General features: G+C 48.4%; 1 protein-coding gene across 1 annotated transcript in view; it reads right to left on the bottom strand.

The window, feature by feature from the left end:
• The window catches only part of skia (v-ski avian sarcoma viral oncogene homolog a), a 76,181-nt gene extending 61,927 nt beyond the window's left edge, over window positions 1-14,254 (bottom strand). The window contains exon 1 of the mRNA XM_080444507.1: window positions 12,793-14,254. Coding sequence (XP_080300633.1) covers window positions 12,793-13,740 — 948 coding nt within the window. The 5' untranslated portion in view covers window positions 13,741-14,254. The remainder of the gene's footprint in view (window positions 1-12,792) is intronic.
• Between the last annotated feature and the right edge of the window lie 746 nt (window positions 14,255-15,000).

Below are 15,000 nucleotides of genomic sequence, written 5' to 3'. Positions count from 1 at the left end.
CAAGGTTCAGCCGCAGCCCTGACCTGTGTGTGTGTGTGTGTGTGTGTGTGTGTGTGTGTGTGTGTGTGTGTGTGTGTGTGTGTGTGTGTGTGTGTGTGTGTGTGTGTGTGTGTGTGTGTGTGTGTGCGCGCACGCACACAAACATGCGTGCGTGCATGTGTGTTGAGATAATTAAACAGGGCAGACAGATGAGCCCGGCGAGAAGGGTAGAGGTCACATGGGATAAGTCGACCCGTCCCTCACGCACATACACACACGCAGATGCACACACACACACGCACACACACACACACGACTGACAGGAGACGTATATAAATGGCAGCGAGCTTTATATAAACAGATGTCCTACTGCTGGAGATAGCCTTGGCAGCCCCCCTTCGAAGGCCATGGCTTAGGGAGGAAGGGGGCTGCTGATGGTTTCGAAAATAATGTCTTTGTTCTCGGGGGCAGCTTTGTGTAGGTAGGAGGCAGTTACTCTACACATTACCTTGTCTCAGAGATCTACAATTACATTAATTATAAGCCAGGGGCTTCAAGAGTACTACTATTGTCTGCTCTGTGGGAGACAAGCGTGTGTGTGTGTGTGTGTGTGTGTGTGTGTGTGTGTGTGTGTGTGTGTGTGTGTGTGTGTGTGTGTGTGTGTGTGTGTGTGTGTGTGTGTGTGTGTGTGTGTGTGTGTGTATGTGTGTGTGTGTGTGTGTGTGTGTGTGTGTGTGTGTAAATAGCATGAGAGGAAGTCTCCGTAGGTCCAGGCACGATGTGGTTTAACGACGGGAGACACTGCGTGCGTCATGTGTATTTGTGCATGTGGGAGACAAGCGTGTGTGTGTGTGTGTGTGTGTGTGTGTGTGTGTGTGTGTGTGTGTGTGTGTGTGTGTGTGTGTGTGTGTGTGTGTGTGTGTGTGTGTGTGTGTGTGAGCGTGCGTGTGTGTGTGTGTGTATCTGTGTTACAATGAGAGATTATGTGAGTGGGATGAGATGGGGGAGGGGGCATGAGTCGTGAAATCAATGGGTTTCACTAGAGCTCGGGGGAGGGAAGGAAGGTTTGAGGAGAGGAGGAATGAAAAATAAAAAATACCAAAAAAAACGATAGAGAGAGGTGGAGAGAGAGAGAGAGACCACGGCTGGTGGCGGCGGCGGGTTCCTTAAAACCTGAGAAGCGAGCGTTCGGAGCCAGGACGAGGGATCCCCTTTCAACACATTGTTTTATTTAGTATCTGCATGGCCAGTTCATTTGCCAGAGTGGGTCCGGGATGGGATTAATTGAACAGATCAATGACTTGGGAGGGCAGGAATGGCTGGCAAGCCCGGAGGAAGGATGTTAATGACATTATAAGCCATTGTTTCCAACACTTCATTCCTGAGGGGTAAACCGATGCCTGCAGGGGCCCTACCCTAACTCTCTGTACCCCACACACTATACACACACGCACAACATACACACGCACACCTCCCACACTTCCTGAAAGAGCTGAAGCCAAGGTGTGGCTGCTCGCAGAGGTTGTTTCTCTTTCTGTCCCATTCGCAGACGCCCTGACTGTCAAAATGAAACCCACGTCACACTACAGCCTGCGGTGCAACGCTCAACTGGCTATACATCCCCCCCAGTTACAGCAGCCTTTTCAAAATCTGCATTTCAGCATTTGGCTCCCAATTCAGACTGCGTACCATCCTCATCCAAGACCCAGAGTGTCACACAATAGTTTGCATGAAAGACGAAGTGATGCAGACGGTAAAAAAGACCGCATAAGAATCCAAATCAAACATCCTCGCCTCGGCAGGTCAGCTTACAGTGCCGATCTAGATGCATCATCATACACCCCCGCCTATAAATCACGGTTGTGATAATCGACGGGAAAAAGGGCCAGTCAAAGTTCAGGACAACTGCTTTGTTGGATCAATAGGGCAATTGAGTCCACCTTCTGCCAGATTAATCCAGTTTAAGATTAACCCAAGGAGCTGTTGTGCCATAACAAAGAGCCTGTACAGACGCCGCCAGTGACTCCAGTAAAAGAGGAGACTAAACAAACGTGAAAGTTCACAGACATGTAGAGATCAGCCAGGAAAATTGTACCCGTTTCCACACGGGGCCCAAAATACACACGACATGATACATGTTTCATTTATCTACTAAAAGCCTGCATCAGCATCCACAGTGGACACATTGCTTGCATGATAAGGTACATCCTGTACACTTCCAAGCATTCCAAATAGATTTCAGATACAAGTTGAGGCCAGGTTAACTACTTAAAAGGAACATTTTGCCTTTTTTCCAACGTCATCTCAATATATGGGTCCTCACTAATGCTCACTCTGAGACTGTCATTTCTGTCACACTGTGTCTCAGAAGTGGACTGTGAGTGTGGATGGTTTGTATAAATGTGCCTAGTACTGCCTACAAATAACGTCATCTGTGTGAACTTAAAATAAGATTTCAAACTTTTTTGAAATCTTGGCTTCTATTTCAGTGCATCGCATTCGTTGCATCGCATTGTGCCAGCGTAGATGTGCTATTTTTGAAAATCTTTGCGCATTTTTGCTTATAATGTCACGCCCAGAATAGGGAGAACGTCAGGGTGAAAGTGGCTAGCATACACTGTATTCCGGAACACTCACAATAATTATTGTGCAAATTCACCAGCACCTCTATTGGACAGATTAATCAGTTGTAGGATTCAGAGGATTGAGAGAGAAAAAAAGGACAGATAATGTGCTCCATCTCTGCCTGACCCCTTTGTTTGGCCACGCTGGAGAGCAGTAGCGATGAAGCTACCACAAAGGACGAGCAAACAGAGGCAAGACAGAGCATGGAGGAGGGGGGGGGACAAACAATGAGCCGCCGTCCATGACTCAGGCGCTTTGGGAGAACTGATGACCCAACCGGCGGGGCTGAGGAGGGGGATGGGTGGCTTTGTCAACTCACTCCATCCCAGCTGATACCTGCCACAAAGGGGACCACAATGGCTAGCCAGCGGATCTCACCGCGGGGGGAGCACACACGCCACCCTTCCCCCATCAAAACAATACCTCCAAGAGCTATCTGAGAGCTGCCCTTCGATCTGGCCAAAACTAAGCTAGCATGACACACACCCCCTAACACCACAACAAAACACACCTCAAGCCTTTTCAGTATACTTTCAATGGCTGCCTTTGGGATATAGGCTACATGTAGGACGAGTGTAGCCAAATATTTGCAGTTTGAACCAACACTCAATTTTCAAGAGCCAGTGGATGTACCACACTGGTTTTCATTGTGGATGGACCACATAATATCCAATAGACATCCAGTATTCAATGAAATGTAAATAATAAAAGATATGCACTGGTTCTTTCCAATCCGCATCACTCAGTCCTCCACTTTCAGAAGTCCAAGTAGTCCAGCAGATTTTTCTTCTAGTGTAATCGTCCAAGTTCAATCAGAAATACGATTCGCTTCGGATTATTGTTTGCTTGGAAATGATCTGTCCCTCCATTCACATTCCCCATACCTGGCCAAAGGATGGGAGTTCCCTCCTAAACTTAGAGAAAATTACAATTCATACATCATTTTAGTGAATACAATTCAGGTGGTAGGACATTAAAGTTAGTCAGCTTTTTAAGTTTGCCATAAGACAATCAACCCCTTTGTGGATTGGATCATTAACAGTCTGGACTTGGGAACTGGTTTCCACTACAACAAAACAGGGAAGGGAAATTCTGGGTCACATTCAGCCTGCTTGAATGCTGCATGCAGCATTGCATAGACAGACCCTGCCTTTGCACACCTGACAAGTGTGTATATACTGTGTGTCGTGCTTCCGTGCAGGCATGTGCGTGCATACATTTTGTGCACGTGACAATCCGTCTGCCAGCGCGTTCATTATGCGCAACACTCAGAAGACATGGCGGGGGTGGTGTGTGTGTATTGGGGGGGAGGGGGTCACGAGCCCCCATCACTGTGGGAGACAGACAGATGGGGTTGGAAATCAGTAGGCAGTGAGCTCATGGTAATCTCCACCTCCAGCTGATCCAGGCATAAGAACAAGCACACACGCGCGCACACACACAGCTCACATCATCGCACATACTATACTCCAGCCCACGCACAATCACGCGCCAAATGAGGCAGAGAAGGACACTGGTGTTGAAATGCTACTTCTGTGTCTCGCATGGGTGTTTTGGCTAGCTGAACGTTAGATGATTACATGCGTCTGTATCTCCCGTGCAGCCTTGAACGGTGGAAACATATTCCCTGAAATGGGACATGTGAAGTTCAAATGAATTTGGACAACAGTGAGTCTCTAAGTTGGTGTGTGTCTGAATGCCTTCATCACAGACAGCCCATCTGCCTCGTGGGAGCTGGGCTGTGACGACATGCGATTGGCTGACTGCGCTGAAATAAGGATGAGGTCGACATGGGTCAATCCTTTTTTTTTGAGAGGGGGGAAGGCCTGTGATAGACTGTGCAGGGGGGGGTCTAAAGGCTGACATCCATGTTACACAAAGAGAGGTCCTCGGCTGACACAGCACAAACTCATCCCCCCAAATTCCCCCTCCCCCGCCCAGCTCCAGCCTCTACAAAGCCCCCCTACACTCTGTCTCCCTCTGACAGTCAAATCAGACATCTACAGCCTTTTAAACTCTCTAGTCTCTCACATCAGCGACTGTAATTAATTCACGCCTTTCGCAGTCGACCCTCTAAATGAGAGCAATTATCATATTATAACCAGTTTCCAAACTACAGTGGTATCTAGTGTGACTTAACCACTTAAACCATATATACTTTGCTGTACGACGAATAGCGAAATTAGCCGACCTACCAGTTCACAACGCATCACGGTGCGAAAAGATTCACCTACAATGACATGCCCAAAATAGGGACTCCAGGTTGAAATTGTTAAGCAAAACCCTGATGTCTTCATGTGCTTCAATTTGGACCGATTAGACACAATTTCATGTTTGTCTAGCTTGCACTTGGTCCATGAACAATGGGCCCATTCACAGTCAGGGCTTAAGGTAAGCGCTTCCATTGTGATTTGTGTGTTCATATCTGTGTAAGAGGTTGTCACTGGTACAGTCACTGAGCAGAGCGAGAACCACACACCAGACGTGTTAGCACTCAAACATCACAGGCGCCAAACACTGTTGTCCGTCTATATGGACACAACACTTCTGTACACAACAGGCTGCCGTCTCTTTTACAGGCCTACAGTGCTGCGGTAATGAGTCAAAACAAACAGATACCACAGCTAAGAGGTGTGATACAGTGTAAGCACTCCTTGATTTGACTACGATGTTTATCACTCACGCGATCCCCACGCCTAACACTGAGCAGTTCTTCGGGAACCCACGCTATGTGAACATAAGCTACGTTACCATGGACACGTTCAGTTCACTTTCATGCCGGCACGTATCCACATTGCTAGTCACTGAACATGGAAGTGCAAATTTCATCTGATATAGGCCCCTGCACTAGCCTGACACTCAGACTGAATTTTCATTTCGTTTCACTCCATTATTCAGTCTGAAAGCCCTCTCAATGCAGCGGAGTTCTGAGATGGGGGCGTGGCCAAAGTGGGACTCCACTATGAACCAACGCGATTGGTTCATACTGGATTGTCCCGATCCCGATTCGTCGTACAGATTTTCAACCGAGAAACACCCGCCTTCGAAAGCGTCACCAGACCCTGAATGCTAGGCAAAGGATTCAGGGGGTGGAGCCAGGCTACCCCTGCACACCTGCCCGATTGATTCCCTGGTATGAAAGCAGCAGGGCGGGTAGTTGAGGCGAAAAGTTGGGTTGTGTGTAGTTAAAGGCAATAGTTGAGGTTGCAGTGCCATGTGCACTGATGAATATTTCAAGGCCCAGCTCATTAAATAAACACAGAGGTCCTCACCGCCTACGGTAATCTACCATCAATAATGAATGCCCACAAAAAAAAATGGACACATTGTAGTTCACAAGCAAGCGGTCTGCCAGTCCTCAGATTGCAGCATCGTCTGACAGAACTAAAGGGTTTCCTTCACCCAACACCTGGACGGTCAGGTCAACGGGTTCTTCCGTGTAACATCACAACAGCACCAATCATATGTGCTTCAGGTTCCTCAGAGGGACAGAAATAGACACTGTCTGTGAGAGTTGAGCTGTGAGTTTCATGCTTAAATTAAGGGATGAACCATGCTAGAGGAAGGAAGTCTACAGAACAGGAGAAAATAATAATTCTACACTCCTGAAACACGGTTTCTGTGAGCCTTACGTGCAGATCCTGGCACTACTTTCCCAGGCAACTTTGCGTGCATGGGTGCATATAACGGCAGCGTGGGCTTCCTCTTGGGAACACTCTTTTTTTCCGTTTCAGTCAGAGGATAGCCCAAGACTCCTTCATGCTTGCTTGACCCTCGTTCCTTCCTCCTCAGAAAGCCAGAGTGCAGCCGGCCTGTCCTCCTCTCACCCAGGCCGGTATATTAATGCACCGCTCGACCCCCTCTGCCTGTGCTCTTCATAAAGCACCTCACTGCTGACCCTTCCATTTGTCATGCGGAGGCAGTCCTGACACGATGTAGAAGGGGTTGTGGGCCAGGAAGCACAGCAGAACGGGGGGAAGGCAGACAATGGCATGCACTGGGGGCTAGATTTTTTTTCTTTTTCTGCCTTACACGTTCACTTGGTTCGAACACAACAAGATTAGATGGTAATGATGCTGTTGGTGTTTTCTGTTTTTGTTTGGGGGGCAATTAGTTTTTTTTTATATTCGAGGTTGGTGTGCAGAACACAACTAGGAGAGCTTCGAAATGAAAGGCGGGAGACTACTGTAAAGGACTAGGCAGTCAAATTGCCCGCAAACAGAGCTTTCAAAAATTCATGTGAACTTTGTCAATGTGTTGTCGCTTTGATATTCCATATCAAAACAGACGATGCAACCTGAATTGAAGTCAATTACTCTTGGGCAAGAAATGAAAATTAACAAGGCTCTGTGAAGAACAACAGCTAACCTACATCGCTTTTTAGATCTTCTCGCTCCTTGTGCGCAATCAGGCAGTCGTAGAGAAAATCCCCTTTTGTTAGACAAACCTTTACAGGCGGCAAATTAACTAGCTGCTGGCAGAAGGATATGAAAAGAACTGGCATATTTAATTTATTCTCTGCAGCTGCCTCTATCGTGCTCTTTTGAAGAATTCTTCCAGACAACACAACAAACCTTGTCACCTGTGATTCGTTGCCATTCTCTCTTATCCTGAGCATAGCCGTGCTGTGCGTTGTTCTTTGTGGGGAAAGACAACGGAGATGTGCGTGTTAACTACGCGCCTGAACCCAGTGCATGGACTTTTCATCTCCCAATGCAGCAGTTCCTCAAAGTTTTCCAAAAAGGAGCCTCGGAGCAAATCTGAGCCGAGTGACGCGGTTCACCCGCTGTGTTTCAGAGGGGGAGAAAAGAACAAAATAAATGTGGGTTTTCGGGTTGGTTTAGCAGCAAACAGGGAAAAAAAGGAGGGTGGTGGGCTTTCACAAAGCAGCAGCATATGTGGGAAATAATTAGTGGAACTCTCAACACACAAACTTAACTGCTAATTAAAAAAAACCTTCTTAATTGACTTTCATTTGCATACCATTCAAGCCACAAAGCAATTACAGTCCAAATCGTTAAAGGCTGGCTTTCTTTGTCCTTATCTCCGTTGCAGAAGCTCTTTTTTTATCGGTAGTATCTCTGGGTCTCACAAACAAAGAATGGCAATGCCAAATGTAACAGAATTAATTAGCATCAATTCACAAATATATTCTGTGACACAATATGAATGGTTTCAAATCCCACTGAAGGGCAGCAGAATCTGCTGGAGGAATGTGTTCAGATGTCACTTTGGTTCAGCGGAGCTTGAGAAGCAACGGAGTTTCCCGTCACACTTGACTTAAGAGCACTCAACTGTCAATATAGCATTGATCTCTCTGGCCCTCAGCTATGGTCAATGTCATCATGGGCTGACTGTACTCCGTGAAAGATCTCGTCTGGCAGGGTGACTAAGATGGAACAGGGCTTGGAACAGAGCTCATTAGACCTAATCAAATCGGTGGCTTCCTCCTTTTCAGAGCATGCCAGACAAAATAATAATTCTCCTAGTCAGCGGACAGACACAGCCTTACTTGCGGAGGCAACTGTCATTAAGATCACTTCGCAAAAACAGCCAACACAACAGTTCTAAAAGTTGAGGTCCATGAGATCCCATGTGTTTGCTGTGACATGCAGCTCAGTAGCGGAAAGTCGCAAATGTTGCATTTTCACTCCAGTAAGGCTAAAAGAAAATGCAGCTATTCTCTTAGTGCCCATTGATATGCAGAGCTACCAGCTGTTGTCCTGCCTACTGTGTGGACATGGCTAGCTGTCAGAGGGCTTAGCCACGGTTGTGCCTTGCATATGAAACAGGACATAGGCCTATATTCCCTGAGGGAGTACACTTCCTCTACCCCTCTGACACCCCCCCCCCCATCCCCCCACACCCCACTCAAACAAGCAGCCCCTTCAGCTGGAAGCCAGATATCCCAGGCTGCAATGGGGGACTTTTGGGGGTGGAAGGATGGAGGGGAGGGGGGGGGGGTGTTTCTCTGGAAGTAAAACGGGAAGTTTCAGCCCTTGCACATTCTGGATGGGAGCCACATGTTGGAGCAGCAATGCTTTTGAAAACAGCGAGGCCCCAAAACCCACTGGCAAAGGGCTGACTTGCAGACAGGGCTTCACAAGCCCAGGAGAGTTTCTGTCTCCCCTTGCACTTTTCCCTCCATTTCAAGGGTCTAATGGTCCAGTGCTGTAGCTCCAACCAGCCTTACGTTCAGGCATTTTAAAGCTTAACCACAGCATTAATAATGGCAACAGCCTGCAGCAAGACTCAATCTCAGCAGCACAGCGATATAGGAGGTAGCCTATATAATACGCTTGATTGACAAATAAACACTTCTGTTCTTAGCCCCCGATTTTTTTTTTTAAGTGTCTAACTTATGATTCATCTGCACAGTGAAACCCTCTATATTTGTTTAACTCTGATCTTCCTGTCCTGAGGAGTGAGGGCGAGGGAGCACGAGGTAGATTTTTTTTATAGCGCACATGTGTAGGGACATGTTTCATTCAAGCTTGTTCTTCTTGGAGAGTTTTCAACAAACAGTTGTGTAAAGCCATACTTGTCTCCATGTCTTGAGAGGGAGTGGCGGACGTGTGGTATGCAGCCCACCCTGAGTCCCAGACTATAAAGCCTGATTTATACTTCATTATATGATGCAGAGGCGTACCGAAAATAGTCGATCTACAAGTTCGTGCTGCAACGCGCTGTGACCGCTGCGACTGTGATGCGCTGTGAGCTTGTAGATCTGCTATTTTCGGCCTCTCGTATTCACCTGCAAAACACCAGTCTAGTGTGTGGACCACCACGGCTCGCTCCCAACAATAAAAAAATATGATAAAACCAGAGAGAGTTTTCAAAAACACTTGACATTTATTTGGCCTTGGCAAGGTCAGAAAAAGTGGAAACAGTCGACACTGACTCACTTGGTGAAAAAAATAAAAGCATGACTCAAGTTTCCCCCCATTCACTCTTTCATATCTCGACCGAACACATGGATTGTATATAAATCACATCATCTTGAGGGCAAAATAAAAGTTAGCGACGTACTTAATCTGCAGACACAATCCTTATCTAAACATCCTGATGCGGAAAGCCACTGATTATGTTTGCCTCCCACATGTGCACCAGCCAGAAACCAGAAGACTTGCGGCCAACACTGGCACGGGTGAACTTCCAGTAGTGCTCCACACCCAGCTCATAAACTTTGAACCCATTCAATAGTCCAGTGCACTTGCTCATTGTTGTTGGTGCACATGCATGCATAGCTCACGCTCACACTCACACTCACACACACACACACACACACACACACACACACACACACACACACACAGACACACACACACATAAGGTGTCAAGAATGCACTTTTAAGTGCAAATTACAGTTTCTTTAACAAAGTCGCGCTACAGGAAGAAATGTTCAGTTTTTTGTGTGCAATTGGCCCATGATAAGTGCATGTGTGTGCATGTGCATGACAGTCAAAAGGGACCTCATTGCCAAGCGACTTCTAGACAGGAACAGTACCAACGACATCGCTTCCTGTGTCTGCCTGCCTGCGAGACTGCTCCGTCCCATCACTTCCGTAACGCCACCATTAACATTCGCAAAGCTGCCCGCTTCCCTGCATCATCAACATGCAAAGACGACACTTTTGTCATGAGCCGAAAAAGCACAGCCACTGCGACGCAGTCTGGCACTTTGGCTCACTTCCTCGAGGAAACATTTTCAAAGTACCTCCGCCGTGCCGAAATGTGCTGACAAAGGGGAGCTCTGTTGCCATAAGTTTAGCAATATTCCTCATAATCCCGACTCCGCAAATATTCCCTCATTAGCATTGCTTAAACTGGGCCACTCAAAAGGAGAGGGGATGACTAGAATTAAGTTGGGGGGGTGGCACTGAAACGAGCATTCATATTAACAATCGGCAATCACTCAGTCGCCCTGTGAACCCTTATAAAAATAGAAGGGGGCCTTTTAAAAGTGGGGGTCCTCCACCATGAGGTGCGCCCACTCGAGTTTCAAAGCGGATGAGTGCCAAGGCCAGCCATTCACAGCACATGGCAGGACTTTGGCAGTCCTCAAGAGTTACTCCTTCTTTTCAGAAAACGCCACTGAATGTAAAGAGGAAACCCCAGTGGATGACTGGGAGGAAGCTGTTTGTAAACACTTCCACCCAAAAGTCTGTTACCCTCAGCCCGTTTCCCCCATGCAGATTGGGGTAAACAGTAGGCAATCAGGGGGAAGGGTATGTATGTATGGATGGATGAGCGTGTGCGTGTGCATGTGTGTGGGTGGCTGGATGGGGTAGGTGAATGAGGTGGGGGGGGGGGGGGTTGTTTGCTGAATACCCCCCTTTGTTGGGATCATATTATGTTTCCACCACAATACTCCTAAACCTGCTCCATCAACTCCATTCATGTGTAACAGTTCATGCAAATGGCCATGCTGGTCTTTCATTTGCGGAGGGCGGTGTGGGGTGGGATGGTAGGTAGGTGGGGGCTCTTTTATGGGTCTCATTTGGGAGGGCACCCACCAGAGCACGGACCCTTAATCCCCACTCATATAGGCTCACAATCAGAGTACTGTCTACCGCCAACCCCCTACCTCCATGTAAGTCAGGGTTATGTGCCCCCTCCATACTCTTTAAGCTGATCAGTCCCCCCCTCCCATGATTGCATGGAAGGCAAGACACCTTAACCTCTACGAACCCCCCACCCCCTTCCTTTAACCACTTTCAACCTCAAATATACTGTAATTTTTTACTGCGAAAAGAGCCAGATCTACGACATCAACAAAATATAGCTTTGGTGTTAATTCCTCTTTCTGATAGCAGTGGTGAAAACCTGCGGGTGTCACGACTAGATGAGACTCCTCCATAAAACTCCATATTCAAATTGTTCTCAAGTTCTCACTTTTGTTATAAAAAAAAAGGCCCAGAATAAGAAAAACAACCAAAGGAATTTGTAACATTTTTTTTTCTCTCCAGCACTGCACAGTAGTAGGCCTACTGATTGAACCCACACTGAAGCCACAAACATGCAGACAGACAAACATTAGGTTTAGCCATGTGGGCGTGTGTACTATAATGACCCTCTCAAGGCAGGCAGACACTTCAAATTGGCATATCTCATGATCCTAATAAAAACTAATAATAACAACATGAGTCCAACGGCGAGGTAAGTAGCGCGTTATTACGCACGGATGATGACACCGCTCATTAATAATAACACACTCACTTCCTAGAGCTAGTAGTGGATGCGTCTTCAGTCTCTCCTCTACACACACACGCACGCACGCGCGCGCGCGCGCACACACACACACACACACACACACACACACACACACACACACACACACACACACACACACACACACACACACACACACACACAATTGAAAACAATGGCCAGACGGTCTGTCCGCTTACACTTTTAAATGCATATTTTGTGTGTGTGTGTGTGTGTGTGTGTGTGTGTGTGTGTGTGTGTGTGTGTGTGTGTGTGTGTGTGTGTGTGTGTGTGTGTGTGTGTGTGTGTGTGTGTGTGTGTGTGTGTGAGAGAGCGAGAGAGAGAGAGAGAGAGAGACAGACAGACACAGAGAGAGGAGGAAGTGCATGTAACTCCACACCGGACACTGCGTGTGTGTTTGTGTGTGTGTGTGTGGGGGGGGGGGGGGTCTTGGGAACCGTGCCCTCTCGAAAACTCATTCCATTATCCCCGTCTCTACCTGAATTGTATGGCTACGGTCCTAATTGTTGTTTAACACTTATTACTGGGCCATTTGTTGGCCAAATGAGATTGTATTTACAGTAGACGCCAATAAAAATCGAGCTGTTCACACAACCTGTGGAGGTGCTTCGTGGGTAAATAATGGGTTTATTGCCACCAGAGGCGTTTTGTTGTCACTGGTGGGATAATTAGTAACAATATGTGAACGGACACCAAATCGTGGGCGACTTCAGGCCACACAGGCGATCTCTGTTTAACTGGATCAAGTGATAACACCCCTGGGTGTCAGTGCACTTCAGATGACTTTTTAGATAAAAGACAAAAGTTTTGTCAGTGTTGTTGTTATATCCTCAGTGCTGAAAGTATCCATTTGTAACTCTGGGTTACATTTGCACACACACAGAGTAAAATTAAACTGTGTAGGAGTGAAAGCACAGTTTTTCTTTCTTTTCCAAAAAAAATCCCATGAAGACTCACCCTGGATGCTTTCCTCTTGTATTTGTTGGCGAAGTCGAACTTCTCCTTGATCTCGTCCAGGAGCTGCTCCAGGCGCGCCTTCTCCTCTTTGCCCGTGTAATCCTGCCCCAGGAGGACGTAGGCCCTCCAGTTGGCCGAGTCGAAGCCCCAGTGGCAAGTCCTGTTCTCCAGCGCCTTGTGGCTGTGCACCACGAACTTGTGCGTCGGGTACATGAGTCTGCAGTCCAGGCACTGCACGCACGCCGCGTTGGGGCTGCTGTACAACTCGGGCACGAACAGCCCCTTGCACTTGCCGAAGCACTCGTGGTACACCTTGAAGCTCTTGTCCGTCAGCTCCAGCTCCAGGGCGGACGCTCCGCCGCCACCGCCGGCGGAGAACTCCTTCTTGCAGTGCGGCGGGTAGGCTCCCCCGTAGATCAGGGCGTTGCACAGGCGCTCCGAGTCCGTCTTGGTGATGAGCCCGCAGGACGGCGCCGAGAACGGCAGGATCCCCATGACTTTGAGGATCTCCAGCTGGTCCCCCGTGCAGCGCGAGCAGTAGATGTGCAGGTCGTCGCACACCGAGTTGATCTGCTGCAGCGAGAAGTCCCGCAGCACCGTGTTGAGGATCTGCGGCAGGCACAGGCGCTTCTCCCCGCCGACCACGAAGCACGAGATGGTCTCGGCCTCGAGCACCGTCTCGCAGCGCTCCGTGGAGCGGTCCGACGGGATGAAGAGCGGGCCGGGCATCGCCGGCGGCGCGGGCCCCTGCATGGGGGGCAGATGCAGCACGGGCTCGGGGGGCTCCTTGCCGTCCTTCTTGAACAGGAGGTCATGTTGCCACCGGGCGGTGAACGCTGCCGGCCCGCCCAAGGAGCTCATAGAGCTGAGGTGAAACTGCTTGAGAGTTTGTTGCAGTCCCGGGTGAGGTTGGAAGCTCTGGCAGCTCTGGCGAGTTATAGCCTCCATGTTTCTCCCGCAACTTTGGACGCGAAAATCCCTCGTCTCGTCGTCGGCCGGGGTTCAGAAGAAGTGTCTAATAAGCGAGCGTCCGAATGATGGCCCCGTTCCTTGTAAATCCAAGGTCTCCCGGAATTAAGAAATAACGTCGCGAAGCGCTTCATCAAACATCCAATAAAAAGTCCCAGACACACAGACAGTGACCCGTCCACTAGAATGGAGACACCGGACAGTGTTTTCCCTGCTGCTGCTGCGGACCCCCGTCTGTCCATATCTCAACGCGTCCTCTCCAAACTCCCCAACAAGAAAAAAAAATAAGGGGAAAGTTGCGCTTCAAAATCCAGAAAGAAAAGTAGCCGCGGACGAAGCGGAATTCTTTATCCGGTGCGCGTGGTTTCGTTATAAAATTCAATAAAATCCTTCTCCGAGTCTCCCTTCGCTGTCGAATACTGCAGTACAGCCGACCGTCTGCCCCCGCAGCTCACTCTGCCTGTATGGAGATGAGTATTAGTCTGTGAGTCCTCTCTCTCTCTCTCTCTCTCTCTCTCTCTCTCTCTCTCTCTCTCTCTCTCTCGTACTCTCTCTCTCGTTCTCTCTCTCTCTCTCTCTCTCTCTCTCTCTCTCTCTCTCTCTCTCTCTCTCTCTGCCTCTCTGCCTGTCTCTCCCTCTTTCTCTGTCTCTCTCTCTGTCTCTGTCTATCTTTCTCTATGCCTCTCTCTCCCTCTCTTTGCCCCCCTCCCCCCCCCCTCTCTCTCTCTCTCTCTCTCTCTCTCTCTCTCTCCTCTCTCTCTCTCTCACTCTCTCTCTCTCTCTCTCTCTCCTCTCTCTCTCTCTCTCTCTCTCTCTCTCTCTCTCTCTCTCTCTCTCTCTCTCTCTCCTCTCTCTCTCTCTCTGTGTTTGTGTGTGTCTGCTCAGTCATTGAATCCCAGCCAAGAATGTGACTGACTCCGCAGGCAGGCTGGGGCTCTTCCAGGAACAAGCCGTCACTCCCCCTCTTCTTCTTCTTCTCTCTCTCTCTCTCTCTCTCTCTCTCTCTCTCTATCTTCTCTCTCTCTCTCTCTCTCTCTCTCTCTCTCTCTCTCTCTCTCTCTCTCCTCTCTCTCTCCTCTTCTCCTAGCAGCCTTGTGCAAAAAGAGAAAAGAAAAAGAAGAAAAAAATGTACAGGGCTTATGTGAATCATTTGCTTCACGACTGGGTGGAGTTTGTGCGAGACAAGTCAAATTAGCTTTGGAGGGGAAATGCAAATTGAGCAACCGACTGTGTGTGGTT

This window comes from Gymnoscopelus braueri (genome assembly GCF_963280865.1).
Source record: "Gymnoscopelus braueri genome assembly, chromosome: 12".
Lineage (NCBI taxonomy): Eukaryota > Metazoa > Chordata > Actinopteri > Myctophiformes > Myctophidae > Gymnoscopelus > Gymnoscopelus braueri.
This window is presented reverse-complemented; position numbering and strand designations above follow the sequence as displayed.